Source organism: Leopardus geoffroyi, chromosome E2 (genome assembly GCF_018350155.1).
Source record: "Leopardus geoffroyi isolate Oge1 chromosome E2, O.geoffroyi_Oge1_pat1.0, whole genome shotgun sequence".
Lineage (NCBI taxonomy): Eukaryota > Metazoa > Chordata > Mammalia > Carnivora > Felidae > Leopardus > Leopardus geoffroyi.
In genome coordinates this window covers 55522766-55550307 of record NC_059335.1, presented here as the reverse complement: position 1 = coordinate 55550307, position 27542 = coordinate 55522766, and the positions used below count along the sequence as shown (strand labels likewise).

Genomic DNA, 27542 nt, shown 5'->3' with positions numbered 1-27542 from the left:
GAGAGAGAAAGAGAAAGAGAGGGAGACACAGAATCCAAAGCAGGCTCCAGGCTCCGAGCTGTCAGCACAGAGCCCAATGCAGGGCTCAAACTCACGAACCTCAAGACAGTGACCTGAGCCTAAGTCGGACGCTTAACCGACTGAGCCACCCAGGCACCTGTTGCCCAGTTAGATTCTTAATTTCTGGTTTTGCTCTCCTCAGGTGAAAATCCTATTGCCAGAAGGCAGCAAGGCAAGAGGTTGCCACGAACTTGGTAAGTTTATTTCCATTTCTACAGAGGAAACTTGACTTCCAAAGTAGCGGGCTTATCCACCGGGGTACGGGAGAGCTGGTAAGGGATGTGCAACCCTGGGTGTATATGTGGGCTACAGCCTTAAAGACCGTGCAGAGAACTGATGTAATTCCAAGGAGGATACGTCTTGGAAATTCACATACTCATCCACTAGCTGACATTAAATGAATCCAGAGAGACGAATATATACTTTGTGTTCGTTTTTAAATTTTGTTTTTTTAATTCCATAACTCAGTAGGCATAGTAGAATCACCTTGGGAACATTAAAACATAATAAAACAAAAAAGAATGCCCAGGCTGTACTCTAGAGCAGTGAAATACAAACATTCTGGCTGTGGGATCTGAACATCCATCAGTATTTAAATAAAACACTGCAGGTGATTTTAGTGTGAGGACAGTGCTCTGAGTCAGTGGTTCTCAGACTTTGGGGAGCATCAGAATCACCTCGGGAGCTAACGAAGCACCCTGAGGTCAAGGTCTGTCAAGGAGGAAAAAGCCTAAGCTTTTGTGGTGTTCCCCAATTACGCAGGTGAAACTGATTTACTTCCAGGACCCCAAGTTTTGAGCACCTCTGTCTCTTGCAGCTAATTGTTTTAGAACAGTTTTCATACTTGGTAGCCAGTTAGAATTGCCTGGGGAGCTTTAAAAAAAAAATCTATTCCTGTCCCCACTCCCATGTGATTTAATTGGTTTGTGGTTCACAGGCTCTGGAATGTTTTAAAGCTCCCCCAGGTGATTCTAATATGCAGACAGCGTTGTTAAACACTTCTAAAGAATATCTCTGAAAATTTTCCATGTCCTCTGGACATGTAAATGCTAATAACAGCTTGCAATCTGGGGGAAAAAAAAAAACCTACGATTTCTGTTTTGGCTATAGAAGGTTCACATATGATCTCAGAAGCTGGATAAGGACCTGGCAGTGTTTATCCCTGATCTATATCTCACAGATGTCAGAGGGGTGGGATATGTTGTGTTTCGGGACTGAAATTAAAGAAATTTTGTAATGCTATGCTGGATGACGGCAGTTTTTGTGAGCTGTATAAACCTCGGTCAAAATATATTCCTTTCAAGTTACGTGTAGTGAAAGCCAGTCTCAAAAGTTTGCATATTGAATGGTTTCATTTATGTAATATTCTTTAAATAAAGTGATAGAGATGGACGAGAGCAGATTCATGGTTGTCAGGGTTGGGAATGGGAGTGAGAGAGTGGATGTGGCCATAGAGGGTTATCTTGGGAGATCCTATGGTGATGGAACAGTCTGTATCTTGATTGTGTTAGAAGTTACAGGAAGCTATATATGTGACACATCTGCACAGACCTATGAGCACACACATAAACGAATGCAGATATAACTGGTGAAATCTCAGTAATTCTGTGCATCGTAGTAATGTCCATTACATGGCTTGGATATTTTAAAAAATTTTTTTAATGCGTATTCATTTTTGAAAGACAGAGAGAGAGCACAAGCAGGGGTGGGGCGGAGAGAGAAGGGGACCCAGAATCTGAAGCAGGCTCCAGGCTCTGAGCTGTCAGCACAGAGCCTGACGTGGGGCCCAAACTCACGAACCATGAGATCATGACCTGAGCCAAAGTCAGATGCTCAACCGGCTGAGCCACCCAGGTGCCCCACATGGCTTTGATATTTTACTATTGCTATGCAAGATGTTATTAGGGACGTAAACAGGACTTGTTTGTACACTTCCTGCAACTTTCTGTGAATCTATAATCCTTTCCAAGTGAAAGTTACAAAATACAAACTCCCTTTAAGACATGCTTAACAAGGGAGCCTTACTTACCTCCCAAGTAGGTCTTTGGCTGTACAAAGGCCCATAAAGTCTCCTAAAGTTTTGTAACTGAAACTAAAAATTTAAGTTTTTTGAAGTTTGGCATCGGAGGCCAAGAAAATAAGGCCTAGCTTATGTGAAATCTTGAAAAAATAAGAAAAGCCTCCTGAACAAGCTAGAGCTTTGGAAACATCTGCCAAGGTTGCAACCAAATTTAAAGTGACAGTATACCTCTTTCCCACCCCATCCCACACATAACGCCCCTCACAGATGTGGGTAATGTGAAAGTAAAACTTTGCCCTCAGTGCAACACTTGCTTAGGACACATTAACGTTGAATGTTAGGTTTCCCCACAACAGATTCTAAGTAGCCAATTCTAATAAATGATTCAGTACCTGGGGTGACTTAATACCCAGTCAACAACGGGACTTATTTTAACCCACCACATACAGACCTACGGACTCCTTCCCCCTTCCTAACTGCAAAATTTCTATCCTTAGGGTAGCCACCGTGACTCTAGCATCCCATCCCCCTCCAGAAGATTCCATGTTCCTCTACCCAGTTTGTCTCAGGGAAATATTCAATGACTTTGTTACCTGACAGGTGAATAAACTCAGCATTGATACTGTTGATACTGTTGGTCATGGACTAAAACCAAGGGAGACTTCAAATTACAATTTTAGAGTCTACAGGATTCTAGAGACCTTCTCTCTCTCCCAAGTGTCCTCAGACAGGGACTCTTCCTGCCTCTCTTGGTGTGGCATACACAACAAGTTCGTAACATTTCCTGAGGTTCTACCAGCCAAACGGCCTCGATGTCCTCTGAGGTCACACAGGACCTCAAAAACTCTTCAGTGCCCCCGGATCAACACAGGGAGATTCTCTCTTTTCTACCTAACACTAGCATATAGTGGGTACGTGGGAATTATGGGAGACAAAGGGTTTTACAAGTGACAGCAGCAGGCAGAAATATCGCAACCTTTCAGCCTGAGGCTGTATAGGAAGGAAGTGATATTGTGATTTATAATAAGAGATGTATATGGTCTTTGACCCATTTCTAGCACAAAGCTCCTAAAATGCTTGGAATTTCCTAAGTGATGACAGCAGCAAAAGTGTCTTGCTATGTTAACGAGGTGACAGGAGCTTGCCTAAAGGTGGGGACTGGTTGCTGAAGGAACCAACAGCTCCATTAGAGGAGCAGAACCTTCCCTCCTTTCCCAATCCCCCAGCTACCTGGCTAGGGGCTGGAGACCGATGGCCAGAAAACTTAATTAATTGTGCCTAGGTAATGAAGCCTCCATAAATACCTACAAGGAGGAGGTTTGGAAAGATTCCAGGTGGTGAACACGTAACACACAGATTCAGAGAGCATGGAGGCTCCCTGGCCTTTTCCTATGCTGTGTCCTATGTGTCCTATGTATCTCTTCATCTAACTGGTGATGCATAGCCTTTAATGTTCTGTGTAATAAACTGGTAATCTAGTAAGTAAACAGGTTTCCTGGGTTCTGTGAGCAGCCCTAGCAACTTAATTGAACCCAAGGAGAAGGTCGTTGGAACCTCTCTTCTACAGCTGGTGGATCCAGAGGCACAGGTGACAATCTGGCATCTGAAGTGGGGGTGGGGGGACAGTCTTACAGGACTGAGCCCTTAACCTTTGGGATCTGATGTTCTTTCCAGGTAGATATTGTCAGAATTAAGTTGAATTATAGGACAATCCACAGTAGAACTGGGTATAGGATGACACTCCTTTATTTATTTATTTTAAAATTTTTTTTTAACGTTTATTTATTTTTGAGACAGAGCATGAACGGGGGAGGGTCAGAGAGAGAGAGAGGGAGACACAGAATCTGAAATAGGCTCCAGGCTCCGAGCTGTCAGCACAGAGCCCGATGCGGGGCTTGAACTCACGAACCGCGAGATCATGACCTGAGCCAAAGTCAGACACTTAACCGACTGAGCCACCCAGGTGCCCCGAGGATGACACTCCTTTATACGGCGTCAAAAAGAAAAACCATAGGCCCCAAATCGAGTCGCTTATGCTAGGCCACATCACCAACAGGAGGCTTAATACCTAAACCAACTGTAGTTTCAACTTCCTCCAGACATGTAGTCTTACCTGGGTCAGTCGAGGGTTTTCTCATCAGCACCAGTGAGGTAATCTGTCACTGGTGACAGATTTTGAGAGATAGAGAGCACGCGCACACACTTGCACACAAAAGGGGGAAGGGGAGAGAGAAGGTCCCAAGCAGGCTCTGCACTGTCAGCATGAAGCCTGATGCGGAGCTCGAACTCACAAACCTTGAGATCATGACCTGAACTGAAGTCAAAGTCTTAACCCACTGAGCCACCCAGGTGCCCCAAATTCTGCATTTTAATAAGATCTCCAGGTAATCAAGACACACACACACTGGTGTCTGAGAAGTGTTGGTGAAGGAAACATCCTTAGATTGCTGACATTTCCTGGTCATCATTTAAATCTTCTCGAGTTAGGGCCTGTGTTTTTAATGCCCCATTTGTCTAATATATTCTTGTTGGACAGGCTGGAAAAGTCAGAGGAACGTAGAACTTGGAGTCAAAGAAGCAAACCCAGTTTTCAACCCTGACTCCAACACTCACCAGCTGGTTGATCCAGGCTAGTGTACTTGATCTAGAAAAGGAATTAATATCTGCACCCTGCACACTTTAGAATTAAGATTTTAGGCATGTGTAAGCATCTAATACAACTCAGCACAGAGAAGTTCACTGAGTCTGGTTCTACCTCCTCCCCTTGCCCAACACTAACCCTGGTTATTTTGTGAGAGTTTTAGGGAAGCAAATCTCAGCTGTGGCCTCCTCTCACATCACTGAGCAGCTGTTTCCTTAAGGCAGGCACCTGGCAAGAAGTTCAGGATTGATCCCATAGTCAACTTTGCTGGACTAAGTATGACCTTGCTCGAGGCTGGAACTCTGCAGGACACCTATAATTTATCGACTTGTAAGAACCTCTTGGGCCACCTACTTTGATGAAAAGTAATCTTAATGCATTTTAAATAGCTCAATGGGGTGGGCAACTATTACTTTCTCTCAGTAGAGAGGTCCCCCTTTTACTAGTGTGCTTTCTCTGCACCTGTAGCTGGGCTAAGCACTCAGAACGCACAAATGCATTGAAATCTACAGCCAAGACCAGAGGTTCTCTACTGGGGGCAATTTTGCACACGTGTGCACTCACGCACACATGTACACATGCTCCCCTCCTGCCCTCCCCCCGCCCCATGTGGCAACATCTGAAGAGTTGTCATCACCGGAGGTGGGTGCCGCTTGCAACTACTGGGTCGAGAACACAGACGCTGCTAAATATCCCGCGGGACATCAGACAGTCCTACACAGAAAGAATTCGCCTCCCCTCAAATACCAATAATTTGAGGCTGAGATATGTTGCCCCAGACTCAGGCATCACCCAAGAAACATGCTGCATCACTCTGTTGTGGACCGATGATAAAATCGACTCAGACTCGTAGAAAAGTGGGGTGACCTGTCTGCAATTACCCAACAGGTAAATAGAAGAGCAGGATGCAAACCACAACTGGCTGAACATCCCTGGGGTCAGAGTTGTTTTATAAGGTTTGTTTTCAACCGTACTTCTTCAAGCATAGCCTGCAACTGTTTACTCTGCAATTTAAGGGCAAAACTGGCCACAAAAAGCTCTCAGAACTCTCAAACAAAGATTTTTCAACTGCCCTTTGTACAATCAATCAGAGCTGCCTCCCAATTCCTCTAATACTTGGTTAAATATTTATCCAACTGCCTTGCAGGGATTAAAGAGCTATTCTGTTTCTGTGAGAGGGATGATAAACACGATTACAGGGTTAGGTTTCTCCTAGAGCAGGTGTGGTCGGATGTGGAAGTAATGACCTGTGGGGGTGATGTGCCCCCGGGGGCCAGTGTGTGGGACTGGATGGGACAGGCAGCGGGCCGGATGGAAGGTAACTCAGTGTCACAGTCAGGGCTGGCGATGCCAGTGGCTGTCAGGGTAAAAAGCCATGTACAGGCACAACCACGGCCAGCCTCAGAGAGGCCCCTCAAGTCTGCCACCTGTCCGGTGCGAGGCTGCTGCTTAAGCACGTGTCCCTGCACATTGTCTTAGCAGGGCCCTCAGAAGAAGTGGTTATTCTTATCCCCAAAGTCCCATGAGGAAGCTGCAGCCCAGAGGTTCAGGACTTTGTTCTGGGTCACTAAGTTGTCGGTGGTAAAGACAGTTTCCAAACCTGGGTAGTTTGTCTCCATTCTAGTTTGTCTGGCTTCCTCTTCCTTTTGAAACCTGATTCTATCTGTAGAGCTATGTGGTATCTCTTGCACCCCTTCTGTTTCTTGTTCTTTCTTTGGCGATGGGAGATGAGGGAGAGGAGGGTGTATTCACCACGTGGTGGACTCTTCCCTGATCCCCTGGAAAAGATGTTAAAGAAGCTGTGTTTCCTCCCTACCCCAGTCCTATAACTTCCCATCCATAGGAATGGATTTAGATGTAGAATGGGGCACCTGAGTGGCTCCAGTCAGTTAAGCATCTGACTCTCAGTTTTGGCTCAGGTCATGATCTCATGGTTCGTGGGTTTGAGCCCCGCGTCAGGCTCTGTGCTGACAGTATGGAACCTGCTTGGGATTCTGTCTCCCTGTCTCTCTGCCCCTCCCCCTCTCTGCCCTCCCCCACTCACACTCTTGTTCTCTCTCTCTCAAAATATATAAATAAACACTAGATGTAGGTTGACCTTATTCCCACCTGGGAATGGGGGTAAGGTTGGTGTAAGCACATGGTAGTGGGGTTAACAGGAAGAGGAAAATGGTGGAGGTGACAGCTTTGGGACAAGCTCTTAAGGCTCTTGGCCTTGTGGTTGGCATGGTGGGAACACATGAGAACCAGCTGAGTCAAAAGGGGAGGCTGTGGCTTGGTGAATCAGAAAGTGGAGCCAAAGTTCAAATTCCAGTTCTAACTGGAGGGCCAGTCACATAACTCTTCTGAACCTCAGTTTTCACAACTCCGAAATGGGGATACTAATACTTGGCAGGGTTCTTGGGATCACAGATCTGATAGTACCCAACAAATGCTTGAAGTATAATGAATGCTTTGTAACAGCCGTTAATATTTATTGGCCATCTACTCTATACCAGGCACTGTTCTGAGTACTTTAACATTAGTTCTGAAGGTACTTAATTAGTTCTAAAGGTCACAACTATACTGTGAGGTAGGTTCAATTAGTACTACTTAGTACTTTAGTACTAATTTAGTACTTTAACATTAGTTCTAAAGGTACTGAATTAGTTCTAAAGGTCACAACTATCCTGTGAGGTAGGTTCAATTATTATCCTCGTTAACACCTCTTTAGAAGATAAAAAAAAAAATCAAAAGTGCAGAGAGTTTAACCTACTTACCCAAGGTCGTGGAAAGTGATACAGCTAACTTTGACACAGTTTTCTTTCTTTTTTTTTTTTAATTTTTTTTTTTAACGTTTATTTATTTTTGAGACAGAGAGAGACAGAGCATGAACGGGGGAGGGTCAGAGAGAGGGAGACACAGAATCCGAAACAGTCTCCAGGCTCTGAGCTGTCAGCACGGAGCCCAACGCGGGGCTCGAACTCACGGACTGCGAGATCATGACCTGAGCTGAAGTCAGCTGCCCAACCGACTGAGCCACCCAGGTGCCCCCCAAAAAATTGTTTCTAAGTAGGCTCCACACCCATGGTGGGGTTCGAACTCACGACCTTGAGATCAAGAATCATTTGCTCTTCTGACTGAGCCAGCCAGGTGCCCCAAAAAACATGCAATTGTTTGTTTAAAAAAAAAAATTTTTTTTAATGTTTATTCTTGTGAGAGAGAGAAAGAAAGAGAAGGAGACACAGAATCCAAAGCAGGCTTCAGGCTCTGAGCTGTCAGCACAGAGCCCGACGCCGGGCTCGAACCCACAAGTTGTGAGATCATGACCTGAGCCGAAGTCGGCTGCCCAACCGACTGAGCCACCCAGGTGCCCCTCACACAGAGTTTTCAGTGTGCACACAAACACTTGAAGGTTCAATGCAATGTTACTCACTATAGCAAAAAGTGGGAACAACCCAATGTCCATCAACTCATAAATGGATAAACAAAATATGGTCTACCCATACAGTGGGAAATTACTCAGCTTTAGAAAGGAATGGAGTTCAGGGGCAACCTGTGCCTGGCTGGCTCAGTTAGAGGAGCATGAGACTCTTCATCTCTGGGTTGTGACTTAGAGCCCCACCTTGGGTATAGACATTACTTAAAAATAAAATCTAAATAAATAGATAAAAAAAATAGGAATGGAGTTCTGATGCATGCTACAACATGGATGAACCTTAAAACTAGGAGGAAAGGGGCGCCTGGGTGGCGCAGTCGGTTAAGCGTCCGACTTCAGCCAGGTAACGATCTCGCGGTCCGTGAGTTCGAGCCCCGCGTCAGGCTCTGGGCTGATGGCTCAGAGCCTGGAGCCTGTTAACGATTCTGTGTCTCCCTCTCTCTCTGCCCCCCCCCCCCCCCCCCGTTCATGCTCTGTCTCTCTCTGTCCCAAAATAAATAAACGTTGAAAAAAAAATTAAAAAAAAAAAAAAAAACTAGGAGGAAAGAGAGAGCGGGGGAGCTCCGGCCTGCTGAAATTCTTTGGAAGGAGAACAGAGCATTTCTAAGTGTTTCCGTTAAAACGAGTCTTGTTGTATAGGGTATTGTCCTTTCTTCCATCTTTGCACAAAATCTTTAATGAAATCTGTTCTGAAGATCTGAGCCAATCTGAACTTGGCTTTGCTTTGGGGGGAATGCAATAAAATGCTGTGTTGACTCAACATGGTATGAAGGATGAGGAGTGAAAGCTGTCCACAGGGCCCTGGGTTGCAGAAGGGTGGAAGGAATGGGTATTCAGGTTCAGAGAAAAGTAAAATGTTTGGAATAGGAAATTAGGTACATGTGCTAAGTTGTTAATCAGAAATAATTAAAGTTTGACATATAGAAAGAGCCAAACTGGGATTGTAAAACGTGCACTTATCACTGCGGCAAGAATTGGTGCCTTGTTGCTTCAACTGAATGAAATGTTGACAGTTCTTCAGGCGTTTCTACCGCAATATTGGAATTGAACATATTGGCCAAATAAAGTGGAAATTAAACAAAAAAAAAAAAAGAATTAATGCCTTGCTAGGAAGGATATCTGTCTGGGACTTAAAACTAATGAAAGATCTCCTCCAGGAGTGCTTGGGAGGCCTGGGGCAGAGTGAGCCTTGAAATGGAAAGCCTATGTTGGGTATTAGAAGGTCAGCCCTACAGTCTCTCCCTTCACCACCACCACAGCCCCCTCTCCCCGGCTAGGGTGGGAAAGGCAGTGGAGAAGTGTCGATGGACCTCCATCCATCTTTGAAGAGACTGGATGGGCCCAGAGGTATTTCACCTGATATCAACCCAGGTGTACTTTCCTACTGCTTCTAACGGCAAATTCCCACAAACCTAGTGGCTTAAACAATAAAAATGTATTAGCTTACAGTTTTGAAAGTCAGAGGTTTCACTGGGCTAAAATGAAGGTGTCAACAAGGCTGTGTTCCTCTGGAGTCTCCAAGGGAGAATCATCAGTTCCTCTGACTTTTTCCACTTCTAGAAGCCTCCTGCATTCCTTGGCTCCTGGTCCCTTCCTCCACCTCTGACTGTGACTCTCCTGCTTCCCCCTTATAAGGACTCTTGTGTCTGAACCATCTAGATAATGCAGGATAATCTTGGCATTTCTAGCTCTTTTACTCAATCATACCTGCAAGGCACCTTTGCCAGGTAAAGTCACATATTCCAGGTTCCAGGAATTAGGATGTGCATGCATTTGAGGAACGATTATTCTTCTTTTCTTTTAATATTTGTTTATTTTTTAGAGAGAGAGAGACAGAGTGCAAGCAGGAGAGGGGCGGAGAGAGAGAGGGAGACACAGAATCCCAAGCAGGCTCCAGACTCTGAGCTGTCAGCACAGAAATCGACGTGGGGCTTGAAGCCACGAACCATGAGATCATGACCTGAGCCAAAGTTGGATGCTTACCTAACTGATCCACCTACGCACCAAACTAGTTACCTACTCATACCAGCCTGAGACACTTTATTTGGGGTTATTTGCTATGCTGCACTGGATTACTGGAACAGAGTTATCAATTCCAGCCCAGCCCCTCCTGGCTGATGTAAACTTCCATGATAAATCTACCCCAGTGAAATTCTTGTCATGCAGAAGGTGGCATGGATACCAGGCTCATGACAACCTGATGGGCCAGGGCTACAGTGAGCTCCTTTGGAGAACATTCATTAGTGACTGATTGCCTGTCTCTCTCTCTCTCCATGACTCCTACTTCAAAATGAGAAAAAGACCAGGAAGGAATTCCTAGATAAGCACGTTTTCCAAAACTGCTTTTATATTAACTTTGCCAAGAGACACATCAAATTGACATCACATTGGATGCTAATTTCAATGGATTGTTTGGTTACATATTGTGTTTTACACTTGCTTTGACTCTCCTGATCCTGTGTTACATTCTAGCTCCTTACCCCCCTGCTCAAAATATTTTCCATTGTTTTGTAAAACTCTTGTCAGCCAAATGCAAGGGATTTCCTTATTTTGTTTTCTGCTGAATTTCTCTGCTCTTCCTCACTGGAGGAAACTACAAGCATCATTTAAGAGTTTTGCTCCTATCTTTTTACAAACACCTGCCCTATAAGGTACATATGCTTGCCATCTGTTTTGATTTCTTGCCACTGCCTTAACAACTTTATAAAATACCTCAGGTGTCTTCTGTGTCCTACAGATGAACTTCATTCTAGAGTTTCTTTGGGACTTAAGGATTTAAAGCTGAATGTGATGAAGTAAGACTCCATACATCTTGGTGACTGATTGGATGGGAGAAAGGAGGGAAAGGCAAAGGGAGAAACAAATAAAAGAAATTTTAGGGACATCTGGGTAGGCCCGTCGGTTAAGCATCTGACTCTTGATTTTGGCTCCGGGCATAATCTCATGGTTTGTGAGTTCAAGCCCCACACCAGGCTCTGTACTAACAGTGCAGGGCCTGCTTGAAATTCTCTCTCTGCCCCTCTCCTGCTCTCTTTCTCTCTCTCTCAAAATAAATAAATAAACTTAAAAAAAAAAAAAAGAAAAGAAATCTCAAAGCTCTGAAATTTTAAAGACCAGGAGAAAAACCAAAAGAAGGGGAGAAAACTTTGAATTGCCGATGACAACTTTGGTTTCAGATGTGTTGACTTGGCGATGATGATAGAATGGAAATAGTAAGGCTAGATGTAAAGAATTTGCACATCCACCGTAAGAATAAGAGTGAAGGTATTGTGATTTATTTTTTTAAACTCTCAAGTGTCCCTCCAATGGAAACAGAAGAGAGTACGAAGCCTTGGTTTAGAAAAAGCAGGGGCGCCTGGGTGGCTCAGTCGGTTGAGCATCCGACTTCAGCCCAGGTCATGATCTCACGTCCGTGAGTTCAAGCCCCGCGTCGGGCTCTGTGCTGACAGCTCAGAGCCTGGAGCCTGTTTCAGATTCTGTGTCCCCCTCTCTCTCTGACCCTCCTGCATTCATGCTCTGTCTCTCTCTGTCTCAAAAATAAACGTTAAAAAAATAAAATAAAAAAGAAAAAGCATTAGAAGCCAACTTGAAGTTGCAGGAACAGGCATGTTCTGTATTGTAAATTCTTCATTCCCTCATTCATCCACCCATTTTTCATTCATTCTCACACTTGGATTTCTTCATTTATTAGTTGAGATCCTACATGCCAGACCCTGTGCCCATAGCAGGTAGTGTGCCTATTAGCGATAACTAAAGTACAGTCTTCTTAATGAATGAGCTGCTCAAAGTTGAAGGCAAAGAGAGAAAAGAGAAAAGTTTGTCAAGTGTGCCAAGAAGCAGGCAATGATCAGTTATTTCAGTAAATATTTGTTTAATGAGCGAGGCAAGGAGTGTGTGAGAATTTTTCAGAGGTACCAGGCTGTGCCAGGGAGCTGAAAAAGGCGAGGTTTCCACAGAGGTAAAAATTTTGAAGGCTAAGTTCAGAAGAAAGATAAGGCTGAAATGTTGCAAATGTGTTTTCCCAGGATTTGTTCACTTAGCGAGGTAGCAAGAAATTGGAACTATTTCAGGATTCTCATACAAGTTAAAATATAATACTCATTTCTGTTAACCACCTTAGCCTTTCTTTCTTTCCCCATTCTCTTTCTCCTCCCTCTCTCCTTCTTGTTCTTCCTCCCTTCTTTGCTTCCTTTCTCCTCAGGCCAATCACCAACTTAGTAACCCACACTCACGTAGTTAAGTTCAAGGAAGTTGCTGAGTTAAAGGTAGGAAGGAAATATGATGAACAGTGATAATTGCCTAGTCTATACAAAGAACCTCACCCCAAAAACCAAATAAATGAAATAAAATAATTAGTGGATCCTTCATTTAAAAAAAAAAAATCTTGTTTGGAACCAACTGATAAAACAGTGAAGAGTAGTGGTGTTCCTCTCTTTGAAGGCAGGATCCTAAAGTCCAAGCCCCCACCCCCTTGGCTTCCCTTTTACTCATGCAGTGGCCCGAAAGACAACCCCATGGACGTTTCCAAAGCCAAGTCAGGATCTAAGGAACCCCAGTTTGAAAATGACTGTTCTAGGCGCCTGGGTGGCTCAGTTGGTTTAGTGTTGAGCTCTTGATCTCAGCTCCGGTCTCAGTCTCAGGGTCATGAGTTCAACCCCTGTGTTGGGCTCTGAGCTGAGTGTGGAGCCTACTTTAAAAAAAAAAGAGAGGGGGGGGTAGAAAGAGAAAGAAAGAAAGAAAGAAAGAAAGAAGAAAGAAAGAAAGAAAGAAAGAAAGGAAAGAAAGAGAAAGAAAGAAAGAGGAAGAAGGAAAGAAGAGAAGGAAAGGAAAGGAAAGAAAATGCCTGTCCTAGAAGAAAGGATGTGATAACACATACATGGGCTTGTTTATGAAAGGGAGTTTGTTAAACCCTGGACTCAAGTTGTTGACTATCTGTTCTTTGAAATGGAAAAAAAGTGAGTCATCAAATGTCACACCCTGACCCAACTGCCTTGAGATTGCCAAATATTGGGAAGGATCTTATGGAAAACACCATTGGGCAGCCAACAGAGATGTGGAGCTCCATCAGTGCCAACAGTGGGGACATTTGCCTACTCATCTTACGAATGTGCCCAGTTCAAAACATATTACCAGTATCTGTATGCCGGGTTTCCTGTCCAAATCTAGGAAGCTTATGTGTTATGAAGATATGTAAACCGTAAATCCCCAGTAATGAGTAGATGACGTAAGAGGTAAGCGTTTGTACATGAAAGGATTTGAAAGGGAAGGTTTTATTGTATTAAGGTGAACGGTAAACATACAATTTGACTAATCTCCACCCAGCCCTGCAGAAGCCTGTCCTGCTTTCTTCTTTGGTCCACAAAGAATGCAACAAGCCACATCTTGCACAACAGGCACCGTACAACCTTGTGGGGAAAGGCCAACTCACCTGCCATGCTGCTGATGTTCACCAGCCTCCCCTTGGATTTCCTAAGAAGAGGCAAAAATGCCTTTGTGACCTCCACTGCCCCAAAGAAGTTCACGGCCATGCATTGTTTGTAGTTAGTCATAGGAATGAGCTCCCCGTCCGCTGGTAAGCCAATGATCCCAGCATTGTTGACCACAGCCCACAGTCCTGAGGACAGAAAGGAATGAGTTTGATGTCTCATGATGCTGGAGAGCAGGAGGATTTTTAACACTTAAAGCTCCAGAGTCTAAAAGTCCCCTTTCAGGTTTAGGATCCAGGCAGATCACTCAAACTCAGACCTCAGTCTCCTTGAATACCTAAAACCACCTCCTTTGGGGTGGGGGCGGGGGAGGGGGGGTTGTGTAGTGAGTAGATTTGCAATATTAAGCAATGGTTTTTTGGAGGTATTTCCTTCTCCTTCTAACACTTTCCTACATCCAAGCAGCTAGATATTTGCTGTATCCGCAGAGGGAAGCAGCAGCAAGGGGGATAGTAATAAGGGCCTGCCTCATGTTTCTCCCTCAAAGGAGTGTGTAGAGACAGTAGAAGATCCTTAGGACCATGCGGGATGATAGAGAAGCCTGTCTTCCCTTTTCCCTAAACTAGAAGAGATCCCCTGATCCAGGGAAATGAGACAGCTAGAGAAGTGTCGAGAGCTAAAAAGATGGCAGAATCTCTGAGCCCTAGTCCCTTCCCTACCCAACCTAATCCTATTGATTGCATCAGAACCACCCAGAGGGCTTGTACGAACAGACTGCTGGGCCCACCTCCAGGGAATCCCATTTGGGGGTGTCTGGGATGGAGCTTGAGAATCTACATTTCTAACGACCTCCCAGGTGGGGCTGATGCAGGTCTGGACCACACTTGGAGAAGCCCTGTTCCCAAGTGGTGGTTTGCAACCTTGACTGCACCTTAGGATCACCTGGGGGTGGGGGGAGCCCTTTTTAAAACCCCAGTGTCCAGCCACATGCCAGCCAATTACATCAGAAATTCTGGGATAGGGAAGAGAAGGGGCCCTGACACTGATAGTTTCAAAAATTCCCCTGGGGATTCCAATGTACAAGCAAGCTTGGGAACCACTGCCCTAAATGGTGGGAAAGAGGTAATCCAAAAAGTCCAAATGTCTTTTAGGAGGTGGGCTCTATAGCAGAAGTGAGTGACCTGGTTCCTCTTTACCTGGGAGAAACAGAGGTGACAGAACCTGGGGTATGTTTATTCTCTGAGTTCCCTGAGCCTCAGCCTGGTTTACAACAGTGGCTCTCAAGATGTGGTCCAGCACAAATGGGAACTTGTTAGAAATGCAGATTCTGGAACCCCACTTCAGCCCTGCTAGATCAGAAACTAGCAAGCAGAAGTTGTTGTTGAAGCTCAGCTTCTGGTGACAGACCATACCGTCCAAGTGATCTCAAGTGTGAGAACCTGTGTTACGTAGAGAAGTCGAAGGAGCCTCAGAGACACAAATGGCAGGAAGTCCAGCCCTAATGGTGCCTTTTGGATGGCATCAAGAAGGTAAGTGGCAGCCAACTTGTGCAAGGACTGGACAGATGGTCGGACGCCTCAGCAGGGGTCAGCGTGAAGCATTGACAATCAAAGAAGAAATGTCTCCTCCCCAGGAATTTAGATGCTACCCTGGGGAAACGAGGTGAAGTTCCAATTGAAATGGTTTTTGCCACATGGCAGAGAGATGGCTCAAATACAGAGTTGAGTCGCAGAAAATAATGCTACATTTCTCACACACCTGAGCTGGGGGTCTGATATTTATACACAGTCGTGATTGGGAGCCCTACTTGAGATGATGCCTGACGTAGTAAGAGCTCAACAGCTATTATGAGGATGGTGATGGTGGAGGGGACGCCTCTGCTGAATTCATTCAGCCTGATGTACACCTTGGACAGGCAACACGCAGCGGCTTGAGAAGGCACTAGAATTGGGGTCGCCAAACTTTTTCTAAAAAAGGCCAGATAGTGAACAGTTCTGTGTGAGCACTACCGTTTCAGCTATGCTATAGGGTAAGGGCAAGAGCAGACGCAGACTTCATCTGTAAATGAATGGGAGCAGGGCCACACTAAAGCTGCATTTATGGACATTGACATTTGAATTCCGTATCATTTTCATTTGTCAAAATAATCTTCTTCTTCTGATTTGTTCAACCATTTAAAACTATAAAAACCTTCCTTAGCTCAGAGGCTGTACAAAAACAGGTGGCAGATCTATGTAATGTTCTTTCAATGACAAAGTTAGAGAGAGAACAGATTTGCGAGCGCCAGGAGTAACAGATGAGAATATGGCTCTAAAAACGTGGCATGAGAGAGCCTGGTGGTGATGGAATAGTTCTGTGTTTTGATTGTGATGCTCTTGTACAAAGCTACACACGCATGTGTGCGCGTGCACACACACATGCTTATATGTATAGCTGGTGAAATACAAGCTCTGTGGCTTACACCAATGCCAATTTCCTGGTTTTGATATTGTACTGTAGTTATGTAAGATGTTAACACTGGGAGAGGCTTGGCAAAACACACGCAGGCTCTGCCTGACATTTATTTGCAACTTCCTATGAATCTACAATTTTTTCAAAATAAAACAGAAAACAAAACAGAACAGGGCCATAGTTTGCCAACTCCTGCCATAGAATTTTAAGATGGCTGATAAGCCCACTATACCTATGGGTCGTATTAACTTTAAAATAAGTAATATTTACTTATATAATAATGTGCTGTGTAGGAACACAGCACAGTGACAGCTCTCTTACAGGAGCTGACATTTTCTCGTTTGTCTACAGGTCCCAGAGGGTTCTTCAGGAAACCTCCTTCTTGGTGATTTTAAATTCTGTGTTTCACTACTTCACTTCCTCTTTGAGTCGAGAGGCTGAGGTTGAGAGAGACCTCAAGGAAAGCGGACAGAAGGCATATTGATAATTCTGCCTCAGAAGAGGGTGGCTCTCCAGAATTCTGGCCACAAAATAGCATGGGCTCGCTCATTGGGAAGTGTATTCCCCCACACCCCTTCAGCATCCCTGGATGCTGGTGTAGTATTTCCATATCTATAGCCCATTGCTTTATCCTTCAGTATGGTTAATACTGCCCCTCTGGGCCTCACTAGAGGGGTCTGTATCGAATATCTTATTGAATAAGACGCCATGAAGTCCCTTTCTTAAGAGGGACAAGCTCAAATCTCTAAGAGCACAAAAGAGCAGGCCAGGAAGACTACTTTTCTAGAAAACGACCACACATTGCTAAACTTGCTGAAAATTAATCCCTAATAACAAAAAGTCTATTTTTCTTTCCTCCTCTCACTTCTTAGATGTTTGCTGAATATTTATTATATGCCCGGGACTGTGCTTAGTGTTGAATGAATGGAAAACAGGAGCCCATACTGAATGCCTTCCTCATGTCAGGCACTCTTCTAAGTGCTTCCTATATAACTACATCTTCAACTGCCAAACGAAGCAGATAATATTACTCTTTTTATGCTGAAAATGTCAGCAGTAAAGAGGATAGAAGCTGCAAGTGCTTGAGGCCTCCATGCAAAGCCCCAACGTGAAGCCAACCAGGGAGAGAGCAGGGTAAGAAACAGAGACTGAGCCCTGATGACATTGTTTAAGGATCCAACATGCCTGAAGCTAACCTGTCATTTCAATGACGCACATACATTCCTTTATACGTTAGCAATTTCAACCTGGGTTTGTGCCACTGGTGTCTGAACGAATCCTCCTGGGAACGTGGTTGTGATTCTCAAGGAACCTGGTGGTGAGGAGCAGGAGATGGACAGATATTTATAATCAATAATGCAGGTGTGTGCAAGGTATAACAAGTGAGCGTCCAGAAGAGAAAGTGAATGGTGTCACTTGGATCAACAGGAAGATCATGCGCGAGATGTTAGGTTTGAGCCAGGCCTCCTGTGGGAGTAGAGTCTGCAGTTGGGCAAATCAAGAGTCTTAGAAAAAGGGAGTAGAGGCAAGAGGGACATTTTGGTAAGAGGAAGCTGCATGTACAAAGATACGGCACATTTCACATATTCTACTCTGGAAACTGATCAGAATTTACCGAGTGGGCCAATAGGTATTGCAGATGAAGGGTTTGTCAGCGGCCATTATCCTGAGAGCTTTCAAATTCTTGTGAAGGGGTTTAGATTGTATTTCGTGGCAGATAGAGACCCACTGAACCATTCAGTGAGACTGAGCAAGACACCTCCCACAGGCCTGGCTCATGGGAGAGACCCAGGACACGGAGGCCCTGTATGTCCAAGGGTCTATAAGAGATGGGTGGTGTTACAAGGCGCACATTGTAAAGATCACTGCCCATTTGGAGAGTAATGGGGAGGGAGCCCCATCGCAAGGAAGATCGTGGGGGCCCAGGTGGAAGGTGAAGCCTTGCCAAGCCTCACCGCCTGGAGATGAGAGAATAGGGCTGGGCTGAGGAAGATCTAGGAGGTAGAACTAAAGGGCTCGGGACAAATAGGATTCAGGGGCTGAGGGCAAGCTGCAGGTCTAAGTGACCCCCAGGCTGCTGTCTCGGATGACTGACTTCGTGCCAATGCCAACTTCTGAGATGTGGAATGAAGGAGGGTAAGCACATTTGCAGACGGGCAACAGGGGAAAAGATAATGAGGTCAGGGGTTAACAAAGGGAGGCGGGATGTCAGGCAGACAGTTTTATATACATATAGGTCGAGATGTTGAGAAGGGGGCTAGACTGGTAATACACTTGGAAGTGACTGGCATACATCTCAGTGTATCTCAGCTCTGGCAGAACCTTAGTATCACCTAGGGAGCTTTCAAATATACTGAGGCCTGGGACCCCCGAGTGGGATCCTCTTTGCCGCTGACGTTCGTAGCAACAGGCTAGCAACAGTAGCAGCCCCCTTATTGAAGGACAGCTGAATCCTTGCCTGTAGACACCCATCTGATTGGTTAGGGGAAGGGTTCCCAGGCTGGGTGGGCATCATGGGTGTACCACCTGTGCAGTCACACAGGGCCCTGTGCTTCTGATCTTCCTGCTTGTTTCAATTCTCTGCTAGCATCATCTTAAAGTCTTCATCATTTTTGAAACAAGGGGCCTTACATCATTTTAATTTTGCCCTGGGGCCTCCAACTTATGTAGGCCATCCTGGGCCCAAGCATGGGTATTTTCGAACACTCACCAGGTGATTATAATATGCAGCTGAGTAGCACAGGGACAGAACAGCTTAGCCCAGGAAACATGGAATGGGAGGTTTGTGGATGGAGCCCGCAGAAACATTCACATTCTATGGGGGGATGGAAGAAGGGGTTCAGGCAGGAGAAGCAAAAACAACAACAACAACAACAACAACAACAACAACAACAAATCAGAGAACTAGGGAAGCAATAGGAAAGCTGGAGATCTCAAAGCCAAGACAAGGGAGGGTGGTCAGCACATTTATAATACTGCAGCTCTATGCTAACTAACTTGGATTTAAATTAAATAAATAAAAATAAATACAGCTTTGTGGTTTTGGTAGGACTATATTTCACTTTAACCATTGAAAATTTAGCCTCTAAATTGAGTTGAGCTGTAAGTATAAAATACACACCAGATTTCAAAGATTTAGTTAAAAAAATGTGAAATACTTCACTAATAACCTTTGTATTGATTACATATTGAAATATTAATGTTGTAGATATACTGGGTTAAGTAAAAGGGATTCTTAAAATTAAAAAAAAACAAAGGTTGGGGGGGGGGTGCCTGGGTGGCTCAGTCAGTTAAGTTTCTGACTCTTGGTTTCAGCCCAGGTCACGATCTCGTGGTTCGTGGGTTGGAGCCCTGCGTCTGGCTCTATGCTGACAGTGCAGAGCCTGCTTGGAATTCTCTCTCTCTCTCTCTCTCTGCCCATCCCCTGCTCACATGCTTGTTCTCTTTGTCTCTCAAAAATAAAGATTAAAAATTTTTTAATTAAAAGATAAAATAGTGCAGAGAGATAAACAGCTAGGTGTTCAGGAGGACACTTATTAGCTCAGCCAGACCAGTAAGCCAAGACAGGTTTGAAGGTGAACAAGTTAAAAACAGGACAGCAGAGTTCCAAAGAGCTTGGCCATGAAGGAAGGGGAAGAAAAAGGGCTGTGACTAAAGGAAGACAGTAATTGTTACTTTTTTTTTCTTAAGTCCAACACATGTTAATATTGGTGGGAGGAAAGCAACGGGAAGCACGGGCATGAGGGTAAGTAATGGGAGGGTGACCAAGCAGATGTTGGGCAAATGGGTTCAAGAATTCAAGTTCTGTGAGGATGGACTGCTGACCCATTCATACCATCTTTGTGTCTGCAAGAGGCTGTGGCATGTGACAGGTGCTCACACCCTCAGATGTGGTCAGCAGCCAGAATGGACTAGAGGGCAGTGGTAATTCGAGGCTGGAACCAGAGTGGGTCACTTGCTAGGAGGGGTGGGTCGCAGTACCTCTGTTCTGCACCTTTTCCACCACTTTGCTGTGGGCGTCTTTTATCTGCTGCGGGTTGGTGATGTCCATCTGGAGCACGGAGACGCGCTTGGAGCAGGTTCTTCGCAGTTCCTCTGCTCCTGGTCCCTTTTCATTCAGAACTCCGACAAATACCGTGAAGCCAAGCTCATCCAGATATTTGGACAGAGCATGGCCAAATCCAGAGTCACCACCTGCAAGGGATGAAGGCAAGACAAAGTGGGCTCAGACTCAGGTGGCAGGAGAAGTCACTTAATGAGGAAAACATTCCATGCTAGGTATGATTGTCCACGTTTTCTGGAGAGGGTGGCACTTGAGGAAGTTTCTTTATCTGCTAAGTGGAAAAATGCACAGACAAGCCAAAACAGATGCATTTCTCTGTATAAAAAGAAGAAAAGTTAGGTAAAATTTGGAGTGGGGGCTTAAGTGAAAGGGGAACTTCTGGCGGAGGGATGGTCCAGGAGTGGCTGGTGGCCACATAACTTAGGAGGGAAAATAAAGACACATCATGGAAATTTTTCTATTAATCTCTGCTGCGTCATATTTGATGTAGCTTCCATCACTCCATAAAATCTTCAGTGAATAATTCATTACAAACTAATACCTTAGGGTTGGTTTTGGGTTTTAGAGATGTAACAAAATGTCAGATCCTGCGTCCCTGTGGACAGAAGTCAGTAACAAGAAGCTTCCCAGTCCCTTCTAGGTTATGAAAGATGATGGCTCATAGCCACCTGCATTGCTCATCTCCTCAGAACTTTTTCCCCCATGATGGCCTTCTCCCGAGTTGTTGAATAGACATCAACCCTAGAAGGATAGTTGCAACAGAAACCAGATAGAAGGCTCTAAGTGCAGCACTTTATGGAAATAAATGGATGACAAATAATATGTAAAATGCCCCTCATACTTTGAGGTGGGAGTTTATCCAAACCAGTCTGCAGGATATTATGGACCCTTGAAAAATGGTTTTATGCCCACAAGTGATAGATATCTGAAGGTCTGAATGAAGGCAACATGCACATAAAATCACCTGTTGGGCCACAGCAGAATAAACACCCAACAGTCAATATGCCTCCAGAACTCTAAAGGTGAGACATAGTCTTCACACTGGCTGGGTCAGGTGATCTTTCCTGTAAACCTTGAGAGATCCCTCTTGTCAGCAGTCAGGGGCTATAGTCAGGCATCTACCTAAGAACCGGAAAATATGAGAAATCAGAGAGCACGCTGACAGTTAACTCAAGGATCAATGTGTCAGTGATCGGAAAAGACAACTTACTTCCAAGCTAACAAAACCTTCCTGGAATCTGAACAGAAGTGTCACTGTCCCTAGGAAGAGGATGATCACCATTAGACAGTGAAAGGACAAACTCAACACCAAAAAAAAAAAAAAAAAATCAAACAATCTAATTCAAAAATGAGCCGAGGCACTGAATAGACATTTTCCCAAAGAAGACATACAAATGGCCAACATACACATGAGAAGATGTTCAGTATCACTAAGTGCCAGGGAAATGCAAGTCAAAACCACCATGAGATATCCTCTCACACCAGTTAAAATGGCTACAATCAAAATGACAAGAAATAACAAGTGTTGGCGAGGATGTGGAGAAGAAGGAACACTTGTGAACTGTTGTCATGAACGCAAGTTGGTGCAGCCACTGTGGAAAACAGTATGGAGGTTGCTCAAAACATTAAAAATAGAAATACCATATGATGCAGTAATTCCACTATTGGGTATTTACCCAAAGAAAACAAAAACACTACTTTGTAAGGATACGTGGATCCTTATTTTTATTGCAGCATTGTTTATAACAGCCAAGAAATGGAAGCTACTTAAGTGTCCATCAATAGATTAACGGATAAGGAAAACGTGTTTTGTACACACACACACACACACACACACACACACACAAGAATATTATACAGTCCTAAAAAAAGAATGAAATCCTGCCATTTGAGACAACACGGATGGACCTAGAAGGTATGATGCCCAGTGAAATCAGTCATACTAAGAAAGACAAATACCATGTCATTTCACTCCTAAGTGAGACCTAAAAAACCAAACAAATGAATAAACAAACAAAAGGCAGAATCAGACCTATAAATACAGAGAACAAACTGATGGTTGTCAGAGGGGCGGGGGGTGGTGGGTTGGACAAAATGGGTGAATTAGCATTTTGCTTAACAAAACATCTTGGAGTGCTGCCTGGGTGGCTCAGTCGGTTGAGCGTCCACTTCGACTCAGGTCACGATCTCACGGTTTGTGGGTTTGAGCCCCATGTCGGGCTCTGTGCTGACAGCTCAGAGCCTGGAGCCTGCTTCGGATTCTGTCTTCCTCTCTCTGCCCCTCCCCCGTTAGCACTCTGTATCTCTCTGTCTCTCAAAAATAAATAAAAACATTTTTTTTTTCAACGTTTATTTATTTTTGGGACAGAGAGAGACAGAGCATGAACGGGGGAGGGGCAGAGAGAGAGGGAGACACAGAATCGGAAACAGGCTCCAGGCTCTGAGCCATCAGCCCAGAGCCCGACGCGGGGCTCGAACTCACGGACCGCGAGATCGTGACCTGGCTGAAGTCGGACGCTCAACCGACTGCGCCACCCAGGCGCCCCTAAAAACATTTTTAAAAAGTATCTTGGGCTTAAAAGTAATGCCTTTAAAAACAGCATTGCGGACCGGAGGGAAGATGGCGGCGTAGGAGGACGCTGGGCTCACCGCGCGTCCTGCTGATCACTTAGATTCCACCTACACCTGCCTAAATAACCCAGAAAACCGCCAGAGGATTAGCAGAACGGAGTCGCCGGAGCCAAGCGCAGACGAGAGGCCCACGGAAGAGGGTAGGAAGGGCGGTGAGGCGGTGCGCGCTCCACGGACTGGCGGAAGGGAGCCGGGGCGGAGGGGCGGCTCACCAGCCAAGCAGAGCCCCGGAGTCTGGCTTGCAAAAGCGGAGGGGCCTGACGGACTGTGTTCCGACAGCAAGCGCGACTTAGCATCTGGGAGGTCATAAGTTAACGGCTCTGCTTGGAAAGCGGGAAGGCTGGAGGACAAAGGGAGGGAGAGCTGCTGAGCCCCCGGATGACAGAGCTCAGCTTGGTGGGGAACAAAGGCGCTCGCCAGCGCCATCTCCCCCGCCCATCCCCCAGCCAAAATCCCAGAGAGAACCAGTTCCTGCCAGGGAACTTCCTCGCTCCTCTCAAACACCCAACTCTATGCTTCTGCGGAGCCAAACCGCCGGCAGCAGATCTGACTCCCTCCCGCTGCCACAGGGCCCCTCCCGAAGTGGATCACCTAAGGAGAAGCGAGCTAAGCCTGCCCCTCCTGCCCCTGTGCACCTCGCCTACCCACCCCAGCTAATACGCCAGATCCCCAGCATCACAAGCCTGGCAGTGTGCAAGTAGCCCAGACAGGCCACACCACCCCACAGTGAATCCCGCCCCTAGGAGAGGGGAAGAGAAGGCACACACCAGTCTGACTGTGGCCCCAGCGGTGGGCCGGGGGCAGACATCAGGTCTGACTGCGACTTCGCCCACCAACTCCAGTTATACACCACAGCACAGGGGAAGTGCCCTGCAGGTCCTCACCATGCCAGGCACTATCCAAAATGACCAAGCGGAAGAATTCCCCTCAGAAGAATTTCCAGGAAATAACAACAGCTAATGAGCTGATCAAAAAGGATTTAAATAATATAACAGAAAGCGAATTTAGAATAATAGTCATAAAATTAATCGCCGGGCTTGAAAACAGTATAGAGGACAGCAGACAATCTCTTGCTACAGAGATCAAGGGACTAAGGAACAGTCACGAGGAGCTGAAAAACGCTTTAAATGAAATGCAAAACAAAATGGAAACCACCACAGCTCGGATTGAAGAGGCAGAGGAGAGAATAGGTGAACTAGAAGATAAAGTTATGGAAAAAGAGGAAGCTGAGAAAAAGAGAGATAAAAAAAATCCAGGAGTATGAGGGGAAAATTAGAGAACTAAGTGATACACTAAAAAGAAATAATATACGCATAATTAGTATCCCAGAGGAGGAAGAGAGAGGGAAAGGTGCTGAAGGGGTACTTGAAGAAATAATAGCTGAGAACTTCCCTGAACTGGGGAAAGAAAAAGGCATTGAAATCCAAGAGGCACAGAGAACTCCCTTCAGACGTAACTTGAATCGATCTTCTGCACGACATATCGTAGTGAAACTGGCAAAATACAAGGATAAAGAGAAAATTCTGAAAGCAGCAAGGGGTAAACGTGCCCTCACATATAAAGGGAGACCTATAAGACTCGTGACTGATCTCTCTTTTGAAACTTGGCAGGCCAGAAAGAATTGGCACGAAATTTTCAGTGTGCTAGACAGAAAAAATATGCAGCCGAGAATCCTTTATCCAGCAAGTCTGTCATTTAGAATAGAAGGAGAGATAAAGGTCTTCCCAAACAAACAAAAACTGAAGGAATTTGTCACCACTAAACCAGCCCTACAAGAGATCCTAAGGGGGACCCTGTGAGACAAAGTACCAGAGACATCACTACAAGCATAAAACATACAGACATCACAATGACTCTAAACCCGTATCTTTCTATAATAACACTGAATGTAAATGGATTAAATGTGCCAACCAAAAGACATAGGGTATCAGAATGGATAAAAAAACAAGACCCATCTATTTGCTGTCTACAAGAGACTCATTTTAGACCTGAGGACACCTTTAGATTGAGAGTGAGGGGATGGAGAACTATTTATCATGCTACTGGAAGCCAAAAGAAAGCTGGAGTAGCCATACTTATATCAGACAAACTAGACTTTAAATTAAAGGCTGTAACAAGAGATGAAGAAGGACACTATATAATAGTTACAGGGTCTATCCATCAGGAAGAGCTAACAATTATAAATGTCTATGCGCCAAATACCGGAGCCCCCAAATATATAAAACAACTACTCATAAACATAAGCAACCTTATTGATAAGAATGTGGTAATTGCAGGGGACTTTAACACCCCACTTACAGAAATGGATAGATCATCTAGACACACGGTCAATAAAGAAACAAGGGCCCTGAATGAGACATTGGATCAGATGGACTTGACAGATAAATTTAGAACTCTGCATCCCAAAGCAACAGAATATACTTTCTTCTCGAGTGCACATGGAACATTCTCCAAGATAGATCATATATTGGGTCACAAAACAGCCCTTCATAAGTTTACCAGAATTGAAATTATACCATGCATACTTTCAGACCACAATGCTATGAAGCTTGAAATCAACCACAGAAAAAAGTCTGGAAAACCTCCAAAAGCATGGAGGTTAAAGAACACCCTACTAACGAATGAGTGGGTCAACCAGGCAATTAGAGAAGAAATTAAAAAATATATGGAAACAAACAAAAATGAAAATACAACAATCCAAACGCTTTGGGACGCAGCGAAGGCAGTCCTGAGAGGAAAATACATTGCAATCCAGGCCTATCTCAAGAAACAAGAAAAATCCCAAATAGAAAATCTAACAGCACACCTAAAGGAAATAGAAGAAGAACAGCAAAGGCAGCCTAAACCCAGCAGAAGAAGAGAAATAATAAAGATCAGAGCAGAAATAAACAATATAGAGTCTAAAAAAACTGTAGAGCAGATCAACGAAACCAAGAGTTGGTTTTTTGAAAAAAAAAACAAAATTGACAAACCTCTAGCCAGGCTTCTCAAAAAGAAAAGGGAGATGACCCAAATAGATAAAATCATGAATGAAAATGGAATTATTACAATCAATCCCTCAGAGATACAAACAATTATCAGGGAATACTATGAAAAATTATATGCCAACAAATTGGACAACCTGGAAGAAATGGACAAATTCCTGAACACCCACACTCTTCCAAAACTCAATCAGGAGGAAATAGAAAGCTTGAACAGACCCATCACCAGCGAAGAAATTGAATCGGTTATCAAAAATCTCCCAACAAATAAGAGTCCAGGACCAGATGGCTTCCCAGGGGAGTTCTACCAGACGTTTAAAGCAGAGATAATACCTATCCTTCTCAAGCTATTCCAAGAAATAGAAAGGGAAGGAAAACTTCCAGATTCATTCTATGAAGCCAGTATTACTTTGATTCCTAAACCAGACAGAGACCCAGTAAAAAAAGAGAACTACCGGCCAATATCCCTGATGAATATGGATGCAAAAATTCTCAATAAGATACTAGCAAATCGAATTCAACGGCATATAAAAAGAATTATTCACCATGATCAAGTGGGATTCATTCCTGGGATGCAGGGCTGGTTCAACATTCGCAAATCAATCAACGTGATACATCACATTAACAAAAAAAAAGAGAAGAACCATATGATCCTGTCAATCGATGCAGAAAAGGCCTTTGACAAAATCCAGCACCCTTTCTTAATAAAAACCCTTGAGAGAGTCGGGTTAGAAGGAACATACTTAAAGATCATAAAAGCCATTTATGAAAAGCCCACAGCTAACATCATCCTCAATGGGGAAAAACTGAGAGCTTTTTCCCTGAGATCAGGAACACTACAGGGATGCCCACTCTCACCGCTGTTGTTTAACATAGTGCTGGAAGTTCTAGCATCAGCAATCAGACAACAAAAGGAAATCAAAGGCATCAAAATTGGCAAAGATGAAGTCAAGCTTTCGCTTTTTGCAGATGACATGATATTATACATGGAAAATCCGATAGACTCCACCAAAAGTCTGCTAGAATTGATACATGAATTCAGCAAAGTTGCAGGATACAAAATCAACGTACAGAAATCAGTTGCATTCTTATACACTAACAATGAAGCAACAGAAAGACAAATAAAGAAACTGATCCCATTCACAATTGCACCAAGAAGCATAAAATACCTAGGAATAAATCTAACCAAAGATGTAAAGGATCTGTATACTGAAAACTATAGAAAACTTATGAAGGAAATTGAAGAAGATTTAAAGAAATGGAAAGACATTCCCTGCTCATGGATTGGAAAAATAAATATTGTCAAAATGTCAATACTACCCAAAGCTATCTACACATTCAATGCAATCCCAATCAAAATTGCACCAGCATTCTTCTCGAAACTAGAACAAGCAATCCTAAAATTCATATGGAACCACAAAAGGCCCCGAATAGCCAAAGGAATTTTGAAGAAGAAGACCAAAGCAGGAGGCATCACAATCCCAGACTTTAGCCTCTACTACAAAGCTGTCATCATCAAGACAGCATGGTATTGGCACAAAAACAGACACATAGACCAATGGAATAGAATAGAAACCCCAGAACTAGACCCACAAACGTATGGCCAACTCATCTTCGACAAAGCAGGAAAGAACATCCAATGGAAAAAAGACAGCCTCTTTAACAAATGGTGCTGGGAGAACTGGACAGCAACATGCAGAAGGTTGAAACTAGACCACTTTCTCACACCATTCACAAAAATAAACTCAAAATGGATAAAGGACCTGAATGTGAGACAGGAAACCATCAAAACCTTAGAGGAGAAAGCAGGAAAAGACCTCTCTGACCTCAGCCGTAGCAATCTCTTACTCG

The 27542-nt window shown here is 44.4% G+C and overlaps 1 protein-coding gene across 1 annotated transcript in view; it reads right to left on the bottom strand.

The window, feature by feature from the left end:
• Positions 1–27542, bottom strand: part of HSD17B2 (hydroxysteroid 17-beta dehydrogenase 2) — a 94303-nt gene that overhangs the window by 20952 nt on the left and 45809 nt on the right. The window contains exons 2-3 of the mRNA XM_045439861.1: positions 19998–20210; positions 13568–13753 (exon numbers count right to left, since the gene is read on the bottom strand). Of these exons, the coding sequence (XP_045295817.1) occupies positions 13568–13753; positions 19998–20210 (399 nt within the window). The remainder of the gene's footprint in view (positions 1–13567; positions 13754–19997; positions 20211–27542) is intronic.